Source organism: Sceloporus occidentalis, unplaced genomic scaffold (genome assembly GCF_023333645.1).
Source record: "Sceloporus occidentalis isolate IW3139 unplaced genomic scaffold, rSceOcc1.0.p SCAF_1, whole genome shotgun sequence".
Taxonomy (NCBI): Eukaryota; Metazoa; Chordata; class Lepidosauria; order Squamata; family Phrynosomatidae; genus Sceloporus; species Sceloporus occidentalis.
This window is the reverse complement of record NW_028316981.1, coordinates 70,594,635-70,622,573: the sequence shown is the minus strand read 5'-3', so window position 1 is coordinate 70,622,573 and position 27,939 is coordinate 70,594,635. Positions and strand designations below refer to the sequence as shown.

Sequence of the window (27,939 nt, the reverse complement as noted above, 5' to 3'; positions counted from 1 at the left end):
ACTGCTATGACAAAAACCTAAGGGATCCTGGTATTTGCAGTTTAGAGAGAGATGTTTAGCATTCTCTGTCAAAGAACTATAAAGTTTCACCAAACTACAAATCCAAAGATTTTTGCTAGGGCAGTTGAAGTGGAATCACAGTGCTATAACTGTGTACTGTGAAAATGTCCCAGAATTCCAGCCATTCATACTCTTTTCTGGAGTGTTCTATTATTGTTGGTGTTATATTGCACTTTTTCTTTAGTATTGGGACTCAAGGTGGTTTAACAAAAGTTAAAACCAATACAATTTAAAATGGTTACAAAAAAGAAAAAATCCAGTTAATCCCTGGTTTCCCACTCTATATCCACCTTCACATATTAATGATGCCATTTTGGCTAAGGATCTACTTTTGCATTTAGCAAGATGTGATTAATAATTTTAAAATTAGTAGGATGGCCAAGTCTCTTCAAAGTGAGTAATCAAACTGACTTGGTTTAAGCCTTATGGGAATTGTCATAAAGGAGGGATATTTGCATAATAAAGGAGATAGATGAGCGGAATATACCATTGAATCCATTAACGATATTTTCATGTTTATCTACAGCTCTTTTGGTATGTACTGTAGCAGAACTGTAACTTGCTGGGCCAAAGCTACCTGACAGTTTCCCGGGGGTGGATGAAGTTAATGAATCAAGATTAGATACTGTGGAGGCTGCACAGCTAACTTTCTGCTGAGTAGCTTGTAAAAGAAAACTTTCCTATAGAACCTTATTATCCCAGCACAACATTAGCCTGGGTAAAAATAGCACAAATTAGTGGAGGAGCTGAAAGGTTTGTATAAGGCTTGTATATGCATTTTCTTTTCTGGAGATAGTTAACCTCTTATGTACATATGTAAAAGTGTGCATGGCCCAAGTTCTCATACTCCTATGTATCCTGTCCTATCAAAACTTTTCTTGGTGGTCCAAAGGAAGGTTATGATAGTCGAGTAGCAAGAAACTAGACTTACTGTACATAACCTGTATTCAGGGCAAGAGGCAGCCATCAGAACTGAATGTGGTGAAACAAATTGGTTCCCAATCAGCAAAGGAGTTAGGCAAAGCTGTATACTTTCACACTATCTATTCAACCTGTTTTCAGAAAAAATCATACGCAGAGCAGGCTTAGACTCAGAGGAAGGAAGAATAAAGATAAGAGGAAAGAACATTAAAAACCTATGGTAAGATATGCAGACAACACAATGTTACTAGAGAAACCAAAAAAGACCTGGAACAATTACTGAAGAAGATCATAGAAGACAGTGCCAAGGTAGGATTAATGCTGAACATTAAGAAAACAAAAATAATGACTTTGGAAGTTCCACAAAAATTCATCTTAGGTAACAAGGAAATTGAAATTGTTAAGGAATTATCCTATCTTGGAACAAATGTTGATCAAAACAGAGACTGCAATCAAGAAATTAGAAGAAGAACAGGAATGGGAAGGGCTGCTATGAAGGAACTGAACAGAATCCTAAAGTGTAAAGATATAACTCTGAATACCAAAGTGAAGATCACCCAAGCCATTCTATTCTCCATCATCATGTATGAATATGAGAACTGGACAGCGAAGAAAGTTGATAGAAAGAAAATCAACTCATTTGAGATGTGGTGCTGGAGAAGAGAGCTGAGGATACCATGGATGGCCAAGAAGACAAAACAAATGGATTCTAGAGCAGATTAAGCCTGAGATCTCTCTGGAAGCTAGTATGATTAAAGAGGTTGTACTTTGGCCACATCACAAGAAGGCAAGAATCGTTGGAAAACATAATGATGCTAGGAAAGGTGGAGAACAGTAGAAAGAGAGGAAGACCACGTGGCAGATGCTTGGATTCAATAAGAGAGGCCACTGAGCCTGCAGGATCAGAACAGAGCTGTGGAAGATATGGAGTCCTGGAGATGTTTCATCTACAGGGTCACCATGAGTCGAGCTCATTTAAAGGACAGTTAACAATAGAAAACCCCCAACCCATGTCAAATTCAGTCTTTCCAATCCTTATGCAGTGGAAGGTCCAGTATGGATCCATTGTATGGCACAATTCCTAAAACAGGAGAGCAGGCATATTTCTGAACCAGGTGGAATAAAGAGTCTCGGATTATGTAGTCCCAGTGCCAGTTGAGGGATAAAGAGGGATCAAATGGAGTTTGATCTCTAACCTCCAACTTTTCACACATGAAAACCGGGACACAAGTGTGGCAAAGGAACATGACAGTATGGTCAAGACTGCAAAAGTTATTAATGTGGAAGAATACACAAGCTAGGAGAGGCTGAAGTAGTTTGCATTTGCCTGAGCCTGGTAGAAAAGATTCTTCTCCCTCCTCTCTTCTTCCCCTTCTGAGTTCAGTCCAAACTACTTGTGCAAACTTGTGCAAATATTTGTAGCAACTGAAATATAAGCTAAGGACAAAGGAGGAAAGTAGGAGGAGAGAAGAGAAATTGGGACACTAGCAGCTGAAATAGTGGGATGACCGAGGATTCACTGGGACTGTCCCAGCCACTCTGGCCCTTATCACACGTAAGGGGTTTGCAGCTCAGATTCACAGTCACTCCTGTTCTAGCAACGTGAAAAGTGATGTTTTTTCACACTAGATCCGGAGTCATTCCTGTCTAGCAATGTGAATTCACATTAAAACGTGATGTTTTACCACACCTGGATGCCTTTCCGTTGTCCTTCCGAATCAAGGGGAAGCGGAGTCAGTTTGATTCCAAGCAAGTCACGTGATGCGGATTCAAGCAAAGCGGGGTGAGTGCACATTGTATTACCACACCAGAACATACTTTGAGGGTTCAACTATTCGAATCGGCACCCTTGCGCATGCTCAGTGGGGCTGTCCTCCTTCCCTGCCCCCTCCTTTGCTGTCATTCTTCATCGGGATGAAGGAGCAGTCAGGGGATGATGGGATGGGTGGCAGGCTGGCAGAGAGGACGAGATGATGTGAAGGAGGAGGAGGGGGATGAAGGAGCAGGACGCAGGGGGCCAAGGGGGGCGACATTGGAGTGATCTTCCACACCAGACCAATTCGAAGTGAAATCGAAGTGAGCTTGAATGCGAATTTTGTGAATTCATTTTTTCCAAATTCATCAAAATGAGGAGTCACTTTGGAATCACTGCGGAAGCACCACAGAAGGAGCACCCATAGAAAGGAATCACATCTGATAACACACTCGTTAGGATGTGAATTCGCATCGTTGGACACACACTCACGTCTGAACTGAGCTGCAAAAGCTCTAAAAATCTCAGTGTGATAAACCTCATTGGAACAGTTGGAGAGTATGCTGAAAAATGGAGTTATCCAAGAGGCATTCAGCTCTTTTTCTTTTGTCTTCTTACATCTTAGGAAACAGCAATGTCCCTGTCATCTTTACTCCATTTGGCCCTCCATTTTTACGAACGTATACTAAGGCAAGCTAAAGGATGTTCTTGAACATAAAATTCAATGCAGCAAACCTTTTCTGCAATCCAATGTTTTAGCAAACACAGGGAAATTTATGTTTCCATAACTGTTTTTTTTAAGTCAGAGGTCAGAAAATGGGATACAAGCCAGATCCAGATTTACTGAAAGACTCTTTTTATTCACTTTGATTCAATTATTCAAAAGGTTGCAGGACCTCAAGAAATTAAGCTTAAAGAGACCTATCACTTCTTTGGTTATGCAGCTGCTTATTGTTGTTGTGTGCCTTCTAGACTTTTCTGCCTTATGGCAAGCCTAAGGTGAACCTATCATTGGGTTTTCTAGGGCTGAGAATGTATGACTCGCCCATGGTCACAGAATAGATAAAGTAGCAAAAAACTGGTTAGAAATGATTTCAGGCTATGTTTATGTTGAATTAAAGCTGTGTTAATTTTTTTTCCAGAGGAGTTCCACCTCTTTTACACCAAAAAGCATGAAGATGCAACATGGTCCTTTTGGTGTGAAAATAGCTCTACTTATTTAATTTGGCTGGTGGCAAAGATGGGAGCATTTTCTTTCACCTCAATTTTGACTGAATTTACTAACTTTCCAAATTTCTTTAGGATAGAAAAAAAAAAGATGTATGAGAGGAGGAAAAACCCTAACCATGAGTAAAAGTGAAACTGACTGGTTTCCCCATCCCTAGAGCTGAAGGAGGAGCAGTGGTCCGGTGCGGGAGTCTGGGCATGTGTACTTTCAATAGGAGAAGGTGCACTTTGAATCATTGAACTACTAGGACCTCAAGTATGGAAAACCTCAAAGTTCTTTGGAAGTTCTTTGGAAAATACTTCTTTGGATCACATCTCCAAGAATCCCACACTGAAAAAAAAAATCTGTTCCAAGTTATGGGAAAAGTAATCCTTCGATAAATCTCCTGGGATGCGATGTCCTACATTGGCAGTTTGTGCCTAATTGTGTACTATCATAAAAACACTTAGGCCTTTGATCCTGTCTCACTTATTCCACCCAGCAGAGGGCAGGGCAATGATGTTTGTATACACAACTGTTTGGGTCAAGAAGGTTTAAACGAGGGGAACCAAATAGGGAAATATATATATATTCAGAATCTTAAAATCCAGTCTACTTACTATTCTACATACTTTCAAATGTGCCTGTCTTCATTCTTTATGACACACTTTTGCTTTAATCCTTCTTTAGTGTTTTGTGCTTGGAGAATTGTGGGAAGATAAATTACGGCTGGGGCGGAAGCAGTGTTGAGCTAAAGATGAATGATATTTAAAACATGGAGAAAAGATTATGTTGTCTTTTAAAAAGAAAAAGAAAGTCCACATACTTGAAGAAATGTGTTATCTGAAGAAAAAAGACTGTTGTTAAGACGTTGAAATAATATGGAAGCAATTGGCACTTGCAACAAAATATTGCTGTGTTTCTCCCTTTGTGACCCCCTCTAGGTGATCCCATTCAATAGGCACATGCTAGGCCAGGGGTAGGCAACCGTTTTGAGCCGGGGGCTGGGTTGCTGTCCCTCAGACAACTGGGGGGCCGAAGCCAAAAAATAAATAATTAAATAAATTTTTTTAAAAATTAAATAAATAAATAAACCAGGACAAATGTAGGACAACATTTTCAAATGGTGGACACTTTTTTTTTTAAAAAGTGGAGGACATGCAAAAAAATTGCTGATTTTTAAAAAAATGTTAATATAAATGCATGTTTCTGAGGCGTCTATAGACAATTGCCCCCCTTGTCCCTGCATGCGAGAGGCCAAAGGCCCCGGCGGCAATCGGCGGCAGGACCGGGCTGGGGCCGGTCCCAAGGCCTCGCCGGGCCGCATCCGGCCCGCAGGCCGCAGGTTGCCTACCCCTGTGCTAGGCCCTCACTCAGCTGTTTTGTTTCATTCCCTGTTGTGGCTGTGTGCCTGCAAGTCAGTTCTGACTTATGGTTGCCCTAAAGCGAATCTATCATGGGGTTTTCTTGACAAGGTTTGTTCAGAGGAGGTTTGCCTTTGCCTTCTTCTGAAGCTGAGAGAGTGTGACTTGCCCAAGGTCACCCAGGAAGTTTCCATGACAAAGCGACAATTCCAACCCTGATATACAGAATTGTGACCCAACACTCCAACCATTACACCAGGCTGGCTCTCTTGCCCCCATTTTTAAAAAACATTTTAGACATTACTTTTGAAAACATTAGGGTTCCCCGGACCACACTGAAGCTTTTGTCTGGTCTTTCAGAGGTCTCCTTTTGGCTCCATTAGAAGAAGTAATATATTATGGTTCATCATGTATAAATTTTTAGAGCAGGGGAGGGAATTAAGTTAGCCTGTTGCAGCAAAAAGGAAGACTCTTCTGGTACCCTAAAAAGAGACCGATAAATCTTATTTGGCATAAGCTTTTTCAAGCTCCAGCCCATAAAGACCTGTGACACTGTGAGGTGGAGTCCACAAAACTTCATGTCAAATAGAATGTGTTAGTCTTTAATTTATCACAGGATTCTTAGTTGATTTTTCATAATGGATACATAACATCCTCAAAAGGGGAACATCTCGTTTCAGTATATAGATTTTCTCTCCTTGCCTCTACCACCATTTTGGTGATGCACAATAAATATGTGGGCATTTAATAAGTCCTGCTGACCCTCTGGCTTCAAAGCAATACAGCCAGTATATAGAAATATGGGGGGGGGGGGGGACCCTGATAGATGCCCCCCTTGATAGCTGAGTTAGCCTGTTGCAGCAAAAGTGACCAAGAATCTTGGGGTTCTTAGAGAATTATACATTTATTAGGGCATAAGCTTTTGCAGTCTATCAGATGCAGGTATTACTATGGAGAGAGGTGTAAATGCACGTGGCTGTGGGGGAGGCCTGTAAACAATGAGGTCAGAGGGAAATGAAATGCAGAAAGTACATCATGTATTAACCTCAGCCATTCACAAAATAGTTATTGCTGATAACACAAACCTCCAGGCATCAACATTTCAGGCTCCCACTAAAGCAGCCATTCTTGAGCAAAGAAACTTCAAAGAGAGAACAGAAGGAGAGACTGCTGAGTTGCAATCCATCAAGAGATTCCATTCTATCTGCTGCAACTTTGATTGGGATAAAGTTATTTAAACACACACATCAAAGATTACACTAATTGGTTTATCCAATGCCAGAGCATTTGTGTTTCCCAGAATTAAATAATTTAACAGCAACACATATTTTCTCTGGCCTGGGAGGACAGAAGCAAGAGCGAGAGAGCTCTATAAAATGTATTATTTATTAAAGTTCTTTTTAAAGATTAAAAAAAATTGACTAGAATTAGGACAATAAGAAGAAAGTCTGCAGAGCCAGAAAGTCCATGCAGTAAAATAATAAATAAATAAATAAATAAATAAATAAATAAATAAATAAATAACTGTCTGTTTATGGCCCTGGTGCTCACTTGTAACAGTTCTTTATATTATGTGTTTTTAAACATTGCAGGCTATCACAAAATAAAATGTTGGTAAAAACAGATACTTCAGCTTCAGAATTACTTTATATTAAGTAAGATGTATGACTCATTTTGTGCAGTACTGTGCCTAAAAAAAGCTTTTCCTAGCACTGACATGCTTTTGCTTAGAGATGCTAGGGATGGGATCCCAGGTGTCAGATGAATATAATGCTTAGATGTAAACCAAGAATATAAAGCTTATATGTAAACCAAGAAAACCAAGAAAAGCTATATTTTAAAAGATTTGGGATTTGTATGTACAGGTCAGGGATGTCATTAGGGTTGGCATCACCTAGTGCGGTAACCCACAGTGTCACCCTCCCCATTGATCCCCTCCTATATCACACCATACAGAATTCGTAGTAATGTTTTTGTACTAATGTTACTCATAAATCGTAATTCCCATATATCACTGAATGTAATGGCAACGGTTGTGACATAAACAGTTTGTTGTTGTTGTTTCTGACTTATGGGGGTCCTAAGGCGAACCTATCATGGGGGTTTCTTGGCAAGATTTCTTCAGAGGGGGTTTGCCATTGCCTTCCCAGTGGGTTTCATGGCCAAGCCGGGATTCGAACCCTGGTCTCCAAAGTCATAGCCCAACACTCAAACCACTACGTCACACTGGCTCTCATACTAGGCAAAACTAGTATGTACAAATGCTAACAGTGTAAGACTTGGCACCTTGTTTATACCAGTCTGAAATCAGTATATACAATTCTCATTTTGATGTGGTTCCATTTTGTACACACAGTTTTCACACACATCTGAAGAGGGTTGGAGAATGACGTATGTTGAAAAATAAGCCTAGTGAAGATTTTATGCATGACAGTGTAATAATTTCTTTAAGGTGCAGATTGATTTGCTCACTTTCAAAGAGAACTAGAAGTCCTTTGATAATAAGAATAAAAGGTCACCTAGCTGTAAATTCTGATTCGTTCCTGTTCTAGCCAGGAACACTCCAGCATTTGTACCGATGGTTTCAATACAGCCGCTAGCAGTACTTGAACTGTGGGAGAAAGGAAAAAATGCCATGTGTTTCTTTTACTGTCTTTTCAGGAAAAGAACAGCTGCAACAACAGAAAATGTCATAAAATAAACAACAACAACAACAACAATAATAGTAATAGTAGTAGTATCCTACATTTTCCCCAGTCCAAGACGCATGGTGGCTTTGTTTTTGTTCCATGCCTTCAAGTTGGCCTGTTACAGGCAGCCAAAATAAAGCTGCTTCGAGTCACAGTGGAGGTATGGTGTTTCAATGATGCATGCGTCCTAAGAGTCCAGAAGTCGCACCAAAGCCACACTCCAGCTTCTGGACTCTTAGGATGCATGCATCGTTGAAACACCATACCTCCACTGTGACTCGAAGCAGCTTTATTTTGGTTGTCTGTAACAGGCCGTTGTTTCTGACATGGCAACCATAAGGCAACCTATCATGAGATTTTCCTGGCAAGCTTTGTTCAGAAGGTACTTGCCTTTGCTTTCCTTTGGGAGCGTGACTTGCCCAAGGCCATGGTTTTCCATGTCTAAGTGGGGATTTGAACTCTGTTCTCTAGAGTACAATGTCAAACCACTATACCACCTTAGGTTTGTGGCTTACAAAAGTTAAAACAAATACAGAATACTTCTTCTGTTTGCTCATTTTTTCAGCTGCTGTAAAACTGTCCCAGTTTTTCCTCTTCTCTTTGCACTTTTCCTCTTTGTCCTCGATTCACTTCCCTTGCTGCAAACAGAATTCAAAGGGCAAAAGTAGTTTGCGCTTAGCTAGATGTGTTGTGCCTTCAGGTCATCTGTCAACAATGGGGACCCTATGTCCCCATTGTTGACAGATTCACAGAGTTTTCTTAGATAAGGAATACTCAGAGGTGGTTTTTGGCAGTTCCTTCCCCTGAAATATAGCCAACAGCACCTGGTATGCATTTCTTGGTGGTCTCCCATCCAAGTACTAACCAGACCTGACGTTTCTTAGCTTTCATGATCAGACAGGAGCTGGTGCCCTTAGGCCTATAGCTGGTGTATTTAGGCCTATACGCTCAAGCAAAAACAATCAGTCTTTCCTAGCTTTTCAATTATTCCTCATTAATAATTTTATTAATAATTTTTGACGTCTCAACCATACTCTGATCTTGGCCAAAGGTGTCCCTGTTTTCATATGTGAAATGTTGGATGGCATGGCCCCCCTTTCGGAATCGCTTCAGGAATTAAATTAAGTGGGAAGCAGGGTCGTTTGAATCGGTTCATGATCCGCTTTAAAAGGTAGTGGGAATGAGGCCCAAGCCCAGCAGTCAAACCACTATCTCAGTACTATCTCAGGTTCGATTCCCCAATCAGCCATAAAACCTATTGAGTGACCAAGGGCAAGCCACACTCTCTCAGCCTCAGAAGAAAGCAATGGCAAACCTCCACTGAACAAATCTTGCCAAGAAAACCCCATGATAAATTCGCCCGAGGGTTGCCGTAACTCAGAAATGACATGGGGGGGAAAATGCAACAACGAAGTTCCCTCACGCACAAGGTAATATACTTAGAAGAAAATTGGCTATGATGCTGCATGACAGAAAGAAAGGAAAATCCCCAAACAAATGCACAGTGGCATTTGGGTTGATTCTAAGAAAGTTGTGGTCCAGCTGTGGGTTTGGTTAGTAAATGTGTTTCCTGCCTGGTTAACATTTTAGGTGTGTGTGTGTACAAAAATTCCCTAAAACTGTTATGCATGCCTAAGTCCACAGCAGTTGTAGGGTTGCCAGATTGAGAACTGAAGGGGATCCCATACCTTTAATGGTTTTGTAGAAGAGGGCATTCCTGCAGATGTTGCTTATCATGCTTATCATTACCAGGTTAAGGAGAAACACCTGTTTGAAATTCCCATTTCTAAACTGCAATTAAAGGTAGAGGAGCCCTCCAGTTTTCAGTCTGTCAACCTTACCTGGGGCTATGTTTTCCTTTTAAAAGGACGCAGCAAAATACGAAAGCACTGTGCTTTGGAAGAGAAGAGAGAATCCCTTCGCTTCAGCTTTTGTAATGTTTGGCTCAGCACTGCAACTGACGGGAAAGCTGGCCAACTAGGGTACATCTGCACTGTAGAAATAACCCATAGGCACCTATTAGTTTGTTGTGGCACCAGAGCTCTCTGACAGGGAAGGCTAAATGTCGCACAAAACTCCACCTCCCAGAATTCCACAGCACTGAGCCATGGCAGCTAAAGTGGTGTCAAACTGCATTATTTCCACAATGTGTAGATGGCACCCTTAGGCTGCATCTGCGCTGCAGAATTAATCCAGGTTGACACCACTTTTAAGTGCCTATGGAATCCTGGGATTTGTAATTTTTTTTTTGTGGCAGCAGAGCAAGTTTCTAAGGGTACATCCACACTGCAGAAATAATCCAAGTTAACACCACTTTTAACTGCCATGGCTCAGTTCTAGGGAATCCTGGGAGCTGTAGTTTTGTGAGACACTTAGACTCCTCTGTCAGAGAGCTCTGGTGCCTCGCCAAACTACATTTCCCAGGACTCCACAACACTGAGCCATGGCAGTTAAAGCGGTACCAAAGTGGATTATTTCTGCAGCGCGGACGCGACCTTAGAACGACCTTCTAGCGCAGCCACTCAGAGCCCTTCCCGCCTTCCAAGGCCCGCCCCCGCGTCCCCTTCCCGCGCTTTTAGCGACAGGACACCGAACGTTCCAAAAAAGCACCGCCTCCTTCCCTGATTGGCTCCTCGCCTTCCAGGAGCGAGCAGCTCATTGGTCCTTCGACGACGACAGGGAAGGGAAAGCCTCCCCATTCTTTTTTTTTCCACACAAGGTCACGTGGGGTAAGGAGTCCTGTCAGTCAAGGATTCCTCCTATGAAGCTCTTGGGCTTAAAGAGAAATAGCCCGGTTTGGCACCGCTTTAGCTCTTTTCTGGCTCAAGGCTGATGTGCATTCAGGTGCAGACAAGGCTGAATGCCTGACAGACTGGGCTAAATACCTGATTTGCAGTTTTGTGAGAAACTTACCCTTCTGTCAGAGAGCTCTGGTGCCCTGCCAAACTACAAATCCCAGGATGCCACAGGATGAATACAGTTTGACACTAGCTTTAAGTGCCTTGGCTCTGCTGTGGAATTCTGGGATTTGTCATTTTTGTGAGAAATTTAGCCTCCTCTGTCAGAGAGCTCTGGTGCCCCCCTGAACTACAAATCCCAGGATGCCGCAGGATGGAGCTGTGAAAGCTAAAGTGGTGTCAAGTTCCTTCTTCTAATGTTTTAATGTGTTTTTTATTGTGAGCCGCCTTGGGCCCCTTTTGGGGAGAAAGTCAGGATAGAAATTAAATAAATTAACATCTAAAACAGCCATTAAAAGTACAGGATGCCATCTCCAGCCTCCATCTCGATTCCATCTGCAGCAGTACTGCTTTATTTCTGCAGTATAGACGCATCTAGTCTCCCAATTGATGGGGGCAGGAGGAAGCCCATCCAGCTGCAGCCCTTTTGTTGTTGTGAACTGCCTTTGAGTCGACTCATGGCGGCTCTATGGATGAGACATCTCCAAGACCCCCGTCCACTGCTCTGCTCAGGTCCTTTAAATCCACACCCGCGACCTCCTTAATAGAGTCCATCCATCTGGCACGTTGCCTTCCTCTCTTCCTACTTCCCTCCACCTTTCCCAGCATTACTCTTTCCCAATGAGTCCTCTCTTCTCCAAAGCATGACAGCCTCCGTTTGGTCATTTTGGCTCCCAGAGAGGTTTCCGGCTTAATCGGCTCTAGGACCCATTTGCTCGTCCTTTTGGCTGTCCATGGGATCCCCAGCACTCTCCTCCAGCCTTACAAAGGCAGCGGGATGGGTGGCATCAAATCTGGATTATGGATGCAAACTCTAGTGGAGATGGTTCTTCTTGTGAGCCATGCTTCTTTCCATATCCTTACACTGGAGGATGGTTTATAAAGGTGGGATGGGAGCAAGGCACAAGGGACATGCCATGCTGGGAGTGGGCAGGGTGACCAGGCATCCTCCTTTTCCAGGGCACGTCCTCCATTTCAACCTTCTGCCCAATTCCAAAATGGCTTCCATTCTGAGCATGACTCAGAAGCATGGATTTCGGTCTATATGAGTGTTATGAGCTTTTATCTTAGAAGTGCCCTACATTTTCCCTTGACTGTCCTATGCTATACAGTGCCGCCTCCTCCTTTACGGTTATGACATCTAGTCACCTTGGAGACATGCTTCTATGGCCATGCCATTGATTTTTTTAAAACATCATCTTTTTTAGAGGGTCTGAAAGGAAGTCCTGCTCCCAGCAAGAGAAATCGAGGAAGGGTTTGGAAATGCTGCGGGGAACATCGTAATATAGGTCAAGCAGGCTCTTCTCTTGCTGCAATCTAGGGTTTCTTCAGGAACAATGGGCCTGCTGTTGTTGTTTTTTTAAATCTTACCCATGGTTAATCCAAGACAAGAAGGTTTAACATATTTCCTCCATGTGCCTGAGGAAGCGGACCAAGTCTAGCAAAGCTTATGCAACAACATCTTTGGCGCATGGAGTCTCAAAGGCGCCACAAGATCCCTTTGCAGACTGATATGTCCTAGGAAATGGGTTTGCAGCAGCCCCAATACACAAACTTACTCTAATCCAGAAAAAGGGAGGATCCTGCCTTTTCCTTCCCCACTCCAAAGTCCAAAACAGATTGCAGAAATAATCAAGTTTGAGACTGCTTTATCTCCCCTGGCTCAGTGCTAGGGGATCCTGGGAATTGTAGTTTATTGTGGCACCAGAGTTCTCTGACAGAGAAGGCTAAATGTCTCACAAAACTATAGCTCCTGGAATCCTTTAGCACTGAGTCAGGGCAGTTAAAACGGTCTCAAATTGGATTATTTCTGCAGTGTGTTTTGGATCCAATTACTGTGTTCAGAGGTAACTTTTACTGTGCTCCAAGGCAGCCTTTTGCCAAGGAAATAGGGGTGCACTGTTATGTTTATTTATATCCAGTCTTTCCCTCCAAAACTGGAATTCATGGTGGTTTACACAATGTTAAAAACAGATTAAAACGTCCCCCCCCAAAATCAGTAGAATAGATATGCAAGTGAGCAAAAGGATCTTGTAGCACCTTTGAGACTGAAAGAGAAAGGTTGGCAGCATGAGCTTTCATGGATTTCCCCCTACTTCCTCAGATGCTTTGTCAACATGACATCCCTTCAAATGTTTAAACAGGGCTATCATATCACCTCTTAACCTTCTCTTCTCCAGGCTAAACATCCCCAGCTCCCTAAGTCGTTCCTCATAGGACATGGTTTCCAGACCCTTCACCATTTTAGTCGCCCTCCTTTGGACACATGGCTCCAGTTTCTCCACATCCTTTTTAAATTGTGGTTCCCAGAACTGGACACTATACTTTTATTGATGCAGCCTAAAATCGCATTGGCCTTGTTAGCTGCTGCATTGTACTGTTGGCTCATGTTCAACTTGTGGTCTACATGGACTCCTAGATCCCTTTCACATGTTGTCTCCTTAAGCCAAGTGTCCCCCACCCTATATCTGTGCATTGGGGCTGAAGGAGACTCGAATCGAGCTGACTGTCTTCCTATGTGCTTCCTTCACTGTCCAGCTCTGGCATCCAGAGAAGGGCACTCAAGCATATGTGTCTGCTCCTTTCATTGAGTGCCCTTGTAACTCTGAGTGCAGAGTGGCTGCGCTCTCCCTTTAAGAGCCCTGGCTCCGCCTCCTGCTCCTGCTCCTCCTCCTCGAAGGCCCAGGGCCCGCCTCCAGGAGAGAGAGAGGGAGAGGGAGGCCGAGCCGAGGCCGGAGCCCCCTTTTAATTGAGGCTGTCAGGCTGCGAGAGGGAAGCAGGAGGAGGACGCCTCCACACTCGAGGCACCGAGGAAGGAAGGAAGGAGAGTAGCGGCAGCAGCGGCAGCAGTAATTGCAACAGCAGAGCCAGGCTTCCTTTCCCGCCAGCGGCAAGGAAAGCAGCCTCCCGGGAAGGAAGGGTTTGTTGGAGGAGCCCTTGGGTCGCGGAAGGAAGGAAGGAAGCGGCCAGGAGAGCAGCCTTCTGCGGCGGAGGAGGAGCAGCAGCAGCACAAGGAACGAAAGAAGGAAGGAAAGACTTGGTGGAGGAGCCCTTTTCCCGCCCCCGGATCACCTTCTGAGAGAGAGAGACCATTGTGTGTGTGTAGATACAGATAGTGTGTCTATAGTGTGTGTGCGTGTATATATATATACATATATATATTGTGTGTAAACACATAGACACTTGCACTGTATATATATGCATATGTAGTGTGTGTGTACATACATACACTTATATAGTGTATACGTAGTGTATGTATACACACGGACACATATAGTGTGTGTGCCTTTATACATAGCGTGTGCATACACACACTCACACGTATCTTGTGTAATTATATACCCAGAGAGACACACAAATCCACTCTCCTCTCCCTGCCTGCCTCCCCTTCTCCTCCTCCTCCTTCCTGCTGGCTCCGGGGTCCCTTGGTGGCGGCGCTGGGTTCCGGATGAAGACGCACCTCTGGGGGGGCTCCTCGGAGGGCTCCGTGGCGCCTCCGCTGCCGCCGCCGCCTCCTCCTCCGTCTTCGGGGGGCATGTCTGGGTCTCCTCCGCCGTGGAAGAGCGCGGCGTGGCTGCAGGAGGAGCTGGAGTCCGGGGCCGGCAGGGCCTCGTCGTCCTCCTCCTCCTCCTCCTCGTCGGGGGGGCTGCTGCTGCTGGACTGCCGGCCGCACGAGCTCTTCGAGTCCTCGCACATCGAGTCTGCGGTGAACGTGGCGCTGCCGGGGCTGATGCTGCGGCGGCTGAAGAAGGGCAACCTGCCCATCCGCTCCATCATCCCCAACCACGAGGACAAGGAGCGCTTCCTCCGGCGCTGCAAGGCCGACACCGTCCTCCTCTACGACGAGGCCACCGCCGACTGGAGCCACGACGCCTCCTCCGTCCTCGGCCTCCTGCTCCACAAGCTCCGCGAGGACGGATGCAAGGCCTTCTACCTCAAAGGTGGGTCGGCAGAGAGGGCCACCTGGCCCCTCTGGAGGCTGAGAGAGTGTGACCTGGCCCGTTTGCCATGGCCTTCCCCTGTTGAGGCTGAGAGAGTGTGACCTGGCCCCTGTTTGCCACGGCCTTCCCCTGTGGAGGCTGAGAGAGTGTGACCTGGCCCCTGTTTTGCTATGGCCTTCCCCTGTTGAGGCTGAGAGAGTGTGACCTGGCCCCTGTTTGCCACGGCCTTCCCCTGTGGAGGCTGAGAGAGTGTGACCTGGCCCCTGTTTTGCTATGGCCTTCCCCTGTTGAGGCTGAGAGAGTGTGACCTGGCCCCTGTTTTGCTATGGCCTTCCCCTGTTGAGGCTGAGAGAGTGTGACCTGGCCCCTGTTTTGCTATGGCCTTCCCCTGTTGAGGCTGAGAGAGTGTGACCTGGCCCCTGTTTGCCACGGCCTTCCCCTGTGGAGGCTGAGAGAGTGTGACCTGGCCCCTGTTTTGCTATGGCCTTCCCCTGTTGAGGCTGAGAGAGTGTGACCTGGCCCCTGTTTGCCACGGCCTTCCCCTGTGGAGGCTGAGAGAGTGTGACCTGGCCCCTGTTTTGCTATGGCCTTCCCCTGTTGAGGCTGAGAGAGTGTGACCTGGCCCCTGTTTTGCTATGGCCTTCCCCTGTTGAGGCTGAGAGAGTGTGACCTGGCCCCTGTTTTGCCATGGCCTTCCCCTGTTGAGGCTGAGAGAGTGTGACCTGGCCCCTGTTTGCCACGGCCTTCCCCTGTGGAGGCTGAGAGAGTGTGACCTGGCCCCTGTTTTGCTATGGCCTTCCCCTGTTGAGGCTGAGAGAGTGTGACCTGGCCCCTGTTTGCCACGGCCTTCCCCTGTGGAGGCTGAGAGAGTGTGACCTGGCCCCTGTTTTGCTATGGCCTTCCCCTGTTGAGGCTGAGAGAGTGTGACCTGGCCCCTGTTTTGCTATGGCCTTCCCCTGTTGAGGCTGAGAGAGTGTGACCTGGCCCCTGTTTTGCCATGGCCTTCCCCTGTGGAGGCTGAGAGAGTGTGACTTTCCATGGCTGAGGAGGGATTTGAAAGTTGGTCTCTGGAGCCTCCCTTCCTGGAAAACGCACCAAAATGGACCAGGAAACTTGCAGAGGTCTCCTTTTAAAAAAGAGAAGCAAACTGGAAGGGCCTTCCAAGGCAGAGTAGTGTGGTTGTTGTTGTTACTACTACTGTACTACTACTACTGTTATTCGTGCAGCAACCACAGCGGCGGTGGGGAGCTTTGCTGTGGTGATGGTTTCCCTTCTCTCCAGGCTGCTTTCTGGGATTCTTATGTTTCTGCTCCTGCAAAATGGTTCCATGTGTCGGAGAGGAGGAGGAGGGAGAGAGAGGTCTGGCCCAGGAGCCCCGGGGCTGCTTCCCTCCTTCTCCCTCTCCCTCTCCCTCCCTCTCTCCGGTTGCATTTCCTGCCAGGGGTTTCTTCTCCTCCTCACTCTGCATCTGCACTGGGGAAGTAATGCAGCTTGACACCGCTTTAACTGCCATGGCTCCATCCTACAAGAACTTTGGGGAAGCACTCCCCCCCTTCACTCTTTGACAGAGAAGGCTAAAGGCCTTGCAAAACTTCCAACAACCCCCTAGGATGGAGCTACAGCACTTAAAGTGGTTTCAGACTGCTTACTTCCACAGTGTAGGTGCTCCTTTAGTGGCTCCCTCGCACTTCCCTTCCTCCAGAAAGAGAAGGTCTCTGAGAGCATTTCTAAAGGGAGGAGTATAAATACAATAAATAACAACCACAACCACCAACCAGGCATCCTCCTCTCCACAAAACCTTCTCTCTGAAACCTGGCCTGTGAGTTTCCTCCCTTTTATTTTAAATGGCTCTCCACTCCTAGCTGGCTACCAACTTCCTTTTCTTTTTCAAATAGGAAATCTGTTTTGTTGCTCCTTTCCTCTCTTCAGTAAGCACTCTTCCCTCCTCTTTTGCAGATCTCTCATCATTTTATTTGGTCAAATTCTTAAAACATGTGTAGAGATAAATACAGTAGGCCCTTGCTATCCACTGGGGGTTTGGTCCAGGACCCAAATCCATGGCTGTCCAAGTGCCGTTAAATTCATTGGCATAGTAAAATGGTCACCCTTATATACAATGACAAAACTAAGGTATGCAGTGGGAATTCGTATACATATATGGTATTTTCAGCCCATGGATGGTTCAATCTGTGGATAAAGGATCTGTGGATAGAGAGGGCCCACTGAACAGCAGCTTATTTTTAGTAGATATAGATATTTAGGTTGAAAGCCAGTCTTTCATATACAAATGGAGGTTATATTTGGGCAGAATTGGAGGGAGTTGGGAAAGAGATGGCAGGGTGAACCGCATTCAGTGACTCCTTAACTTTTTTTGCAGTGGCCTCACTTGCCCCCAAATACTGTTTTCACACACACACACACACACACACACACACGTGTTCAGCGGCCACTTTGTAATCTGCAAAAGCAATGTGTGCTTCCTTGCCTTTTGGAAAAACAATAATAACCCGAAGTTGGATCAGTAAAGGCATCACTTGTGTGTTGATACTAGTCCGGGGGACCTTTAGGTGCCTGTGTGACAGCTTGACCTGTGCATCTGTTTACTTTTCAGCCGCAGGTTGAGTTCGAGGACTTCCGCGGCCAATTCTGGTTCCGTCCTCCTCTTATTCCTTCCCATGCCTGAATAAAGGCCTTACTTAATTCATGAAAACTCCCCATTCAGTTTTCCTATAAAGCCATTTCCCTTCCACTTCCTAATGGCGCTGCACTGCATTGGCCATGGCTTTCCTCAGCACACCGCTGGGTCAGTCACTGGGCGGCAGGATTGAGGCAGAAATGACAGGCCGGGGACTGAGTCAAAATCGTTACTTTCCACAAAACGTGTATATTAAAAGCAGTCAGGAAAAGGAAGCATTGGGCAACATGTTGTGGGGGGTATGAGGAGAGTGAAGCTGACCTTAGCTGTCCTGGGCTTCCCTTTATTATTAGTTTTATTCTTATATGGAGGGGGGCTGAATTTACACAACTCTGGGTTGCCTCAGCCTTTCTTGAAGACTCAGTGCAGTATCCTTCCTCCTCCTGAAAGAGTAGCTGAAATACTTCACATGAATTTTAATACTTTTTCAGTGACAAAAATCCTCTGCTTCTGCCACTGTCTGTCTGTCTTTCTTGGCTGTCTCCTAGACCCCTTAAACGTCATGTCCGAGCAGAGAAAGGTGGAGTTAAGCTGTGGCTTTTCTCTCCTTCTCTTTTTTGGGGGGGCCCTCAGTGGGAAATGTTTCCAATTAAAATTCCAAAATGGCTTCTCCATATTGTTTTTCTCTTTCAAGAGAGGAAAGGGGAGCCTGTTCTCCCCCTCTCCTTCATGTCAAGGGTTGCCCACTCTGCTCAGTGACCTTGCCCAGACAGGCACCAAGCCCCTTGAATTTCCAGAAGGCATTCTTGATCAGATTTCCCCAAGGGTGACTAAAAGCCTGTAAATGTCTCCTTTCGTGGTCAGCTGAAAGAAGGAGACCCAAAGATAAAACATCAACCGGGAGAATTCAGTTCTGTCTTATCTTGTGTGCATCAGAGAACCTTGAGTTTACTTAAACAACATGCCGGAAGTTTCTCAACTTGTGGACTGAGTTGCTTCTGTTTTGCTTTTATTTTATTTATTTTTTTACGATGTGATGTTGCAAGTGATTTGGTGCAGTGCTCATGTACTGTATTCCCCTTTTCTAAAAGGAAACTTGCGCTGTTGTCTGTCCTCTCCTCCCTTTCCCCGGCGTACTTAATACATTTCCCACATGTTGAGCAACGCCTTTGATTATTTTATTATTTGTTATTGTTTGTTTATATGGTGCCATGACAATTACAGAATAAAATGTTTATAACTGTTCAGTCATACACAGTAAAAAAGGTTAAAGGTAAATTCAATAATATACAGTACTAAATGCAGTGTTAAAATACAACGACCCCCCCCACACACACAAACAGTAGCTCAGATAAATAATTATTTCTGTTTGACTGCAATTAACTGAAGTATTCAGTTAGCAAAGAGGGGTGTGTTAGTAATTCACTAAACATGAACCAAAGTGTTCTTGTGCTCATGTTGCTGTGAGAAGGTTGCCTCTTTTCAGCTGGGCTCCTGTGCTTTTAGCAGCTGTCTACAGGCAACAGTCATCAGGTGAAGCTTTTCCTAACATTGCACATTCATAACACTTCTTATCCAGAAATCTACAGTTGCTGCTTTTCTACCTGTTGTGATGCTGCTAAAAAGCATGGGAGCCCTTTTAAGAATGAAAATGACAGCCATTGTTCTATGCTTTTTTTAAGACCTCAATTTTGCCTTCTGTTTTTAATTCTTCTCTCAAATCAAACACATATGACATGTGCTAAACTAGTATTTATGTATTCCTCCTTAAACAACTAGTGCGTGGTTTTCTTAAGCTGGAACATACTAGGCCTAGTACATATTGCTTTAGACTATAAGTGGAGAGTTTTGTGTGGTACAACGCTTTTTGAACCCCCAAAACAAAACAAAACTCTGCATAGAGCTTGAGGAGGGTGAGGTGGTGGTGAGGTTCTAGCTTGGTATTCTCCCTCTTATACCAGTTTTCTGTAAAGCGAGGAGTATTTGTTTGTGTCAAACTCTGTTTGTTACACTCTGAAGTAGAATTTCCAAATATCTGTTACAAGCAATGAGTATCAGCATGGCATAGTGGCTTGAGCATTGGACTGTGACTCCAGAAACCAGGGTTTGATTCCCTGCTTGGCCATGAAATCCACTGGGTGACCTTGGGCAAGTTCTCAGCCTCCAGGGAAGGCAATGGCAAACCTCCCTTGAACAAATCTTGCTAAGAAAACCCTATGATAGGGTCGTGATAAGTTGGAAACAACTTGAAGGCACACAATATGCACATGCACATTAACAGAAATATCAGAAAATCATGTGCAGGCTTTTGAATTCTCCAGAACTCTTCATCAGGCTAGATGTTAAATAAAATGGCACGAGTGAAGGAAGAGTCTGTCTGCTGTTGAAGCCATGGAGTTGACATTTTGTCACTGTCATAGGAAGGAAGGTAGGGAAGGTAGTAGACATTCAAATTAGACTATCCTAAGCATTAGGCATATTTCATAATCTGCACCTAGGGCTTCTGGGATGAAGCTACCCTTTTCCATTTTCTGAAAATATAAAATCTATCCATTAGACCTCTGTAAACCCTTGGTATTGCACAGGTTTACTGCTATGGAAAGAATTAGTTTCAGGTGGTAAGGGAATGCAGGAGAATCCAGTAGCACAGACTAGTAAAACTGCTGAAATTAGTGAGTGATGTAAGTGTAAACTGCAGCATTCGTGTAAGGTTTTTACTGTATTGGTGCTCCTGGTCCCTGCCTCCACATTAACATCCGTTTGGACTAGGAAATGATAGTGCTCATCTTCAGACTGAGCGAACTTTCACTTGCTGATTCTTGGATTTTAAATTGCTATCTCAAGGTGCAGGAACAGGCCAGGCCTGTTTGGGGTGAGTTGTTACCTGTAATAACTACTGAAAAGAAGGTTGAGAAAGTCAGGCAACAGTCCCATGACTAGCTTTTGCAGGAGTCTGTTCCATTGAACTCAGTGGGGCTTATGCCTGAGTAGCCATGCACATGATTGCATTGCCCCTTGTCTTTAAAGTATCTGGTTCTGATACTCTTATTTTTAGAACTTGGTGAAAAATAGTTTTGGACTATAACTCCCAGAATTGTGTTGGTTGACAGGAAGTTACTTTTTTGGACTACTAAGCCAGGTTGTGTTGGCTGGTGGATTCTGGGAGTCTGAGTCCAAATAAGTAACTGTTTGAACTCCTGCACAGTATATTCTACTAGAAACACTTGCCATAATTAACAGTGGGCTACCAGTTGGAGCCTAAATCATGCTCTACATCCAAAGTAAAAAATTCGAGAAGTTGTCTATTCAATATCTTGTAACTGAGAAGGAAAGAAATGCCAAAAATGCAATTTTCCCCTAATAATAAATCCATATTTGGGGTGTGTAACTTTTTAAGATGCACTGACATTAAAATACGTTCTCTTTCCACTTCCGCAGGTGGATTCAACAAATTTCAGACAGAATACTCAGAGCATTGTGAAACCAATCTTGACACTTCTTCTCCTACCAACTCTCCTCCTGCCTCTGTCCTTGGTCTGGGAGGGCTGAGGATCAGCTCCGATTGCTCCGATGGGGAGTCTGACCGGGAGCCTAGCAGTGCCACGGAATCAGACGGGAGCCCTATCCCTAACAATCAGCCAGCGTTTCCTGTCCAGATTCTTCCCTATTTGTATCTGGGTTGTGCCAAAGATTCCACCAACTTGGATGTTTTGGGCAAATATGGCATCAAGTACATCCTGAACGTTACTCCCAACCTTCCCAACATGTTTGAGCACGACGGAGAATTCAAGTACAAACAGATTCCCATCTCGGATCACTGGAGTCAGAATCTCTCCCAATTCTTTCCTGAGGCCATTGCTTTCATTGGTAGGTGTTGGACATCCTGTTCTTCACGGAACAGCCCCTTCAGCACTTGGTAGTTTTCCATAAGTAGTCCAGTGGTTTCAGTAACTGCTTATTATTATTGACATACGGTAAATTAATCTGCCCAATTTTACACCTTCTCATTTTAGTGCTAGTGATAGTCATCTAAAAGTAACTGGCTTTGGATACAAACCTTATTCCATTTAAAGCCAAAGGGTTTTACTCCAGATGACTCTAGTGGTACAGAAAATACATCCTGTGGTATAGTTTTAAAGAGGATGCATCATATTTTTTGCTATTTGCTTTGTTCCAAGGTCTCAGTGCCTTGCATTTATTCATAATACCCTCTTGTGAATGAATGTTTGCACTTGGAAATATTATAACTGAAAGCCTTCACATTTAATTCAGAAGACTCAATATTTGTTGGTGTTAACTGGTTGCTTTTTAATTACTGTGTGTCATTGTTTCATATGCGTAGCTATTCATGAGCACTTTCAGCTATAAAACAAGTGTCAGATAGCTGGGAGAAAATGTTGACCTGCTTAAAAGACAATTTGCCTTTGAGGAAGTCAGTAGAGCTGTTGTCCTCAAAGTGCTTACCTGCAGAGAACCCGCTCAGCATCATCATCCTCTGAGTATCTGCTGCAGAACTCTGGAGGGTTCCGGGAGCATATTCTACGCTTGTTTTTCATGTGAGATACTGCCCTGGTTCTTTGAGTCTAAGTATCATCTTGAGCCAAGTGTCAGTATGTCTTCAAAGATGCCCAATACTTTGCCTGGGCAATCTATCTTTCCTGCTATTTCTGACCTAGGAGCCTGGAAAATTTACTTTGGATTACAGCTCCAGGAATTCCCTAGCCAGCAAGGGACTGTTGCTAATTTTATTAAGGAGTTCCCAAGTTGGCTTGGGACACAGTTTGGAGAATAAGAGAAATTTGGACTGGCTTACACATGTACGCTTACTGCTTAAAAGCTGAAATTGCAATTGAACATGTCAACCGATACATCCTCTCTGTGATGGTTCATTAACACATTCAAGTAATACAGTCAATTTATTTCTAGATGCTTGAAGTTATCAAGTGATGAATATGCCTTTGTGAACCGACTAGCACAACAAAATTTTATATTAGAGGCTTATTGCTGTTTGTAAAGAAGACCTTTGTGCAGAACATCTGGTGGGGTTAAAACTTGATTTACTTTGAAAATTTGGTGCTATAATAAAAAAGCCTTTGTTGAGATGAGGGAAATGTTAGCTGGAGAAGACAGATAAATTTGTATGAGAGAAGTCTCCATGACCTTGAGTCGTGCCTGCAACCGTTGCGTCCAGATGGAAACTTTCTAGGATCATTTTGCCTATCCAAATCTGCTTTTGAGATGTAGATATATACATGACTACTGGATTTATGTGACAATGTCATGTATGCTACAGTTGATAACACATTCCTACATAGGAATATGTTATCAGCCACAGATCTGTTTTATTGTGATAATAAAGTGGACCAGTGTTCAGCCCATAAAGCTTGGATACCATAAAGCTGCTAATGTTGCTTGCTTGCTTCTTTCCTTACTCTTTTTCTGTTGTAATGTGATATATTCTGAGGAAAATTACAACCGTAGATTTAAGGTTATATGAAACTCTGTTACAATAGAATGAAATCTCTCTCTCTCTCTCTCTGTGTAGATACATATGTGTTTGTCTCAATACATATATACATACACAACAGTTTTGAGGTGGAGGTTTTTTTGGTCAAAGGTATTCTGGTGTAATGTGGTATTTAGATGGTTTAGTCAAAAACATCATTTGTGTGAAAACCACATTTTGTACTTTGAGATTTTTTTTATAACAGAAAACTATTACCTCACTCATTCACTATAAAACCAAAATACTGGACACCAGGACTTTTTGGCCACAGATTTTTTGCTTAGGAAATGACAATATTAAATGATCTTAGTCATGTGGTACTGCTTAATGACTTGTACAGTGGTGACATCTAAAAGGTCAACTTGTCCATTCTTTATTTCCCTGTTATCAGTTACCTAGTTTATGACATCTCATTTTCTGTTCTTTAACTAACATGCTCAAGCTGTAAACTTCTCCAGGCTTAAGCATGTGTACTCTGAAGTAAATCCTATTGAAATTAATGGAATGCAGTTCTGCGTCAGTGTGCTTTTAGAATTCTGACCTTTGTTATGAGACACGGCTACAGATCATAACAATGCCATCATATACATATTTACTTGGAAGGAAGTGTTCTGGAGTTTACTGGGGATTAATCCTAGAGAAATTTGTAAACTGTGTTTGGTGGGGTAACTGAATCAAGTAAATAACATAATTCAGTTACCATTGCAGTTCTTACCCTACAATACGGTGCACCCGCGTCATACGCGGCTTCCAGCATACGCTGGAAGCTGCACCGGAAAAAAGGCTCTCGCACCCCAGAAGGAGTGATGGGGCACACCGCGGGCACAAACCCATTACTCCTTATGGGGCTTGAGCTTACGCATTTTTCTTTTACGCGGGGGGATCCAGAATGGATCCCCCACATAAGAGAAGGGCCCACTGTACTTAGCTTCTACCATTAAGCAGCAGCCTGGCTTGTTTGGCTTTTAGGTACTTGAAGATAATTATTAATTAGACTTAGAATATGAAATTCTGTTCTGATATTTCTTTTTTAGAATCACTTAGAGCAAATGACATTTCATCAGCACCCATCTGAACCTGATTTGACCCTTCAGAAAACTCAAAAGGTGTCCAAGTTGATAAATCATGCCTTTTGTACTGATATTTTGCCAATGCTGCCAAATTTAATTAGTTGTAGGTAGCTATCCAAATGATTCTTAATGTTACAACTCAACCCGTTCTTGTCTTACTGAAATCTTAAGATGATTCAGGGAGCTTTGAAAGCAGAAATAAAATTTTGATTCCTTGTGGAAGATAATTACTGCTTCCTCCTCCTTTCTAGTTTAGGACAATTGCTCGCATCATCTTTATAAGGCAAGACTGAATCGACTAAGGCTTGTTAATTGACTTGATTGTGCAGCACTGTCTGCCACTGTCTTTTGCAATTCTTTGAATGTGTTTGTAGAGGAAAAAGCTCACTTGATTTAGTAATACATGGAAATGTTGTAGTATTTGACCTAACTTGATAAATACAGGTGTCTATTTAGCTCTGCCTATTTAAGGAAAGATGGCTCCTCCTTTGTTCTAGAGTGCTTAACCTTTCCCTCTTCCTCCTTATTTCAGATGAGGCCCGTTCAAAAAAGTGTGGGATTCTTGTTCACTGCCTCGCTGGCATCAGCAGGTCGGTAACCGTAACTGTGGCCTATTTAATGCAGAAACTCAACTTGTCTCTTAATGATGCCTATGACTTTGTAAAGAGGAAAAAGTCCAATATCTCTCCAAACTTTAACTTCATGGGCCAACTGCTGGACTTTGAAAGGACTTTGGGACTCAACAGCCCATGCGACAACCGCTCACCCGGTGAACAGCTCTACTTCACCACTCCAACCAATCACAACTTGTTTCAGCTGAACACCTTGGAATCCACATGAAGGAGATATTCTTTGGGCAACCCCAGGTCTTGAATAGCTTCTCTTGAGCATTTCAAATCCTTAATGGAGGAAAAAGTCTTTCCAGTCACTCTTGAAAGAACTGGTTTCTCAAAGAAGAGCTGTCTGATTGCTGCTTTACCGAAAAGGCTTATGCCATTTATTAGTATTCTGATGCTAATCAAAATGGGTTCAGAGGAGTTACCTTATCAGAGTTATTTAATGTGGGGATGGCATGGCATTATGAACGCAACTGTTACTGGCAATAACTGCTATCCTTTCTGAGTGTGTGTAGAGACTGATGTAATACGCACACAGCACATATACACATGCGTGTATACACATGTACACACATGACACACGCACACTTAAAAACAAACAAACCTGACTTGTGTGTGTTAGCTTGATGTGGAAAGCAAATGAGACTTATGCACTTGGCAACCTTAACCAATAAGTGTTGGCCTAAGACTGTTGTTTTAAAATCGTTTACTTTTTTTTTAAAGAGGTAAATCTTTATTCTTTCTTGAGTTCAAACTTTTTAAATATGTATGTTCCTGACTGTTTGTACAGACAAGGTTGCAAAACCAGTATTTTATTCTGTTCTTGTTTGATTTCATGTTTTTTAGATAGAAAGAGAAAACAAAATCAAATGTTTCTATTGACCAAATGCATTTTGCACACATTGTAAAGCCTTGATATATTTCTGGCATATTACTGGGTACTTGGGTGGAGAGGGGAGAGATTAAGAGACAGAAAGAAATCTGTAGCTAATGGTTGTTAGCAACTGATTGGAGTTCTCATGACATATGAGGGCTAGTTGGTGATAATGCCGCTCTCCACCTTGCCCACATTCACAATCTCTTCTGCACTGAATCAGCCAAGGTGACTAAGCGCCAATGTGCTTTTTTTTAAAAATAAAAAAAACACCCACCTTCGCCAAAAATGAAACAACCCCAACCCACAGCCCTATCCTTCACCAGTTACCACTCTGTTTGATGTTACCTGAGATGACATCTCACATCACCTTCATCCAGAGCTGGTAGAAGCATGTTTCAAGGCTTGGTTGCTCTGTGCAGCCTTTTATGACTGTTAACGTCACCTAGCTGGCCTGAAATCATTCCAGCTTCCAAAGCAATGAACATACTTTCAGTGATGTTGTCATTTATCTTGCACAGTTGATTCTTGTGTGTGTGTGTGTATTAGATGATGAAACAGCAGGGAGGGATAAAAGAGTAAAGCAGTACTGCTATTTTAAAATCTTTGAGCAGAGCAGAGACTTTGAAAATGTGTAACTAGAGGACAACTTGCATATGAATCACAAGAAGGGCATGGAATTTATGCTTTTTAGCAAAGGTGAGGGGAAACTGCTAAATTTCTTGAGGCCATTGGAGCTTTTTGGTGAACTTTTTCTAAGTAACTTCTTTGCTGTGCCTTCTACAACAAGAAGACTTGTTTATATTTCTCATTAATGTATAATACTGGAAGAGGGAGAAGTGGTGCTTAATTTTGTGGTTTTTTAGGGAGGAGGGCAGAATGGACATGGAAAAAACTTTTACTGGCTGCAGTGTAGTCCCTCTTTTTTTCCTTGTCTCTTTTTCTACTTTCACTCAAAGCAACTTCTAAAAAGCCACGGAGTTCCTTCCCCCATATTCAGTTTTTATATTCCCCTACCCCGATAAATAAATCTCCATGTGGAAGAATGTTTAATGCTGTCACATCATGAAACTGGTGTGTGCGTGTGTAAATGTGTATTTTTTGAGGAAAAAAGAAATATTACCAGAATATTGGGATGATTTCTTTTTCATTGTTGTTGGTTTGTTTATTTTTTGTTCATTTTAAAAACATAACAATGTTGGGGTTGTTGGGTCATCAGGACAGGAAAAAATGGAGCACTATGTGTGGATGAGCAAGCAAATGAGGAATCTCCTAACTGCATCTTACCTCAAGGAGAACTTTTTTTATTTTTCAGGGATTTAGTGCATCTGTATCTTAAGCTGGTTAGTATAAAGACTTCCTGTGCCAATGGTGGTTGTCTTAAAGATGCATCCTCTTCGTACAAATGAGTCTTTGTTAGTGAGGAACAACTTTTGCTTTCTGTGTTTATGAAGGAAAAGCGAGTGACCCTGTATATCCTGAACCCAAGGTTGGGACTTTGTTTATATTGCAAATAAAAATTATTTTTTCTTTAAAAAGCATGTTTGTGGATTCTTTTAAACACACCAGATAGGTTTCCTGATTTTTTTAAAAAAATATTATTCTCTTTGCATTTAACATAGTACTCTGACCATGACCTGTGTTTGTTAGTCAGTGTTTGTGTGGTATTTGGTTGCACACATAGTTTAATTTTGTAAAGGTTCTGTGGTAAAGGATTTGAATTAGGCTGAAGCATAAAGAACATTCTAAAAGGCTTGACCTCATCTCACTGGCTGAAACATATTTCTTGCTGGAATATGTGTGTGCTACTGGCTTCTGTTTGTTGAGATCTTGCCAGCTACTTTAATGGTGGGCATGGATGTGCTATATCTGTTTAAATCAGTTTGGGAACCTCAACTGTAAGAAAGGTTCAGCTCTTAAAAATTGCAACACAAGTCAATAGGATCTTTATAGGCAGCTAGCACCTTAGCTAAGCCAGTCTTCCCAGTGCTTGATCCTTAGAGATATAGTAAGTTCCTGACAAAAATCACCATTTGGGAGAGTGACAGGTGCTTGTGAACCTTGACAGGGTTATGACTCTTGCTGCTTCGTTTGGCAGAGTGAGTATTATTTTGAATGTCACTTGAAATCAGATGTTGGAGGGGGAGGGAAGAACAGAAGTTCATGTCAAACTTGATGCTTTACCTTTCCCACCTGGCCTTAATGTGCTGACTCCTGTCATAAATGCTGTGAACATGAAACAGCTACCACTTTACATGGTAATTTACTGGTAAGCCTGACAATATGATGGCCATCTTGCCCTCCTTGGGAGTAGAACTGAACTGACTTTATTCAGGAAAGTAA

General features: G+C 43.3%; 1 protein-coding gene and 1 long non-coding RNA gene across 2 annotated transcripts; one reads left to right on the top strand and one right to left on the bottom strand.

Moving 5' to 3' along the window:
* Positions 1–7,718: 7,718 nt before the first annotated feature.
* LOC149321566 (uncharacterized) lies at positions 7,719–14,474 on the bottom strand. Its single transcript, XR_016281242.1, has 2 exons — positions 14,413–14,474; positions 7,719–7,916 (listed from the first exon to the last, which is right to left on the bottom strand). It is a non-coding gene; the product is annotated as an uncharacterized LOC149321566 (long non-coding RNA).
* Positions 13,674–27,134, top strand: DUSP7 (dual specificity phosphatase 7). The gene is made up of 3 exons (XM_089524393.1): positions 13,674–14,893; positions 20,968–21,396; positions 24,638–27,134. Exons 1-3 carry the CDS (start codon positions 14,401–14,403, stop codon positions 24,943–24,945), a joined length of 1,230 nt encoding a protein of 409 aa, XP_089380519.1. The 5' UTR covers positions 13,674–14,400; the 3' UTR covers positions 24,946–27,134.
* The last annotated feature ends 805 nt before the right edge of the window (positions 27,135–27,939 follow it).

Excerpts from the sequence above, each read along its gene's own strand:
- DUSP7 (XM_089524393.1), top strand. The coding sequence starts at position 14,401 with ATGAAGACGCACCTCTGGGGGGGCTCCTCGGAGGGCTCCGTGGCGCCT. Across the intron at positions 14,894-20,967 it reads CAAGGCCTTCTACCTCAAAG|GTGGATTCAACAAATTTCAG; the intron begins GTGGGTCGGCAG and ends CCACTTCCGCAG. Across the intron at positions 21,397-24,637 it reads TGAGGCCATTGCTTTCATTG|ATGAGGCCCGTTCAAAAAAG; the intron begins GTAGGTGTTGGA and ends TCCTTATTTCAG.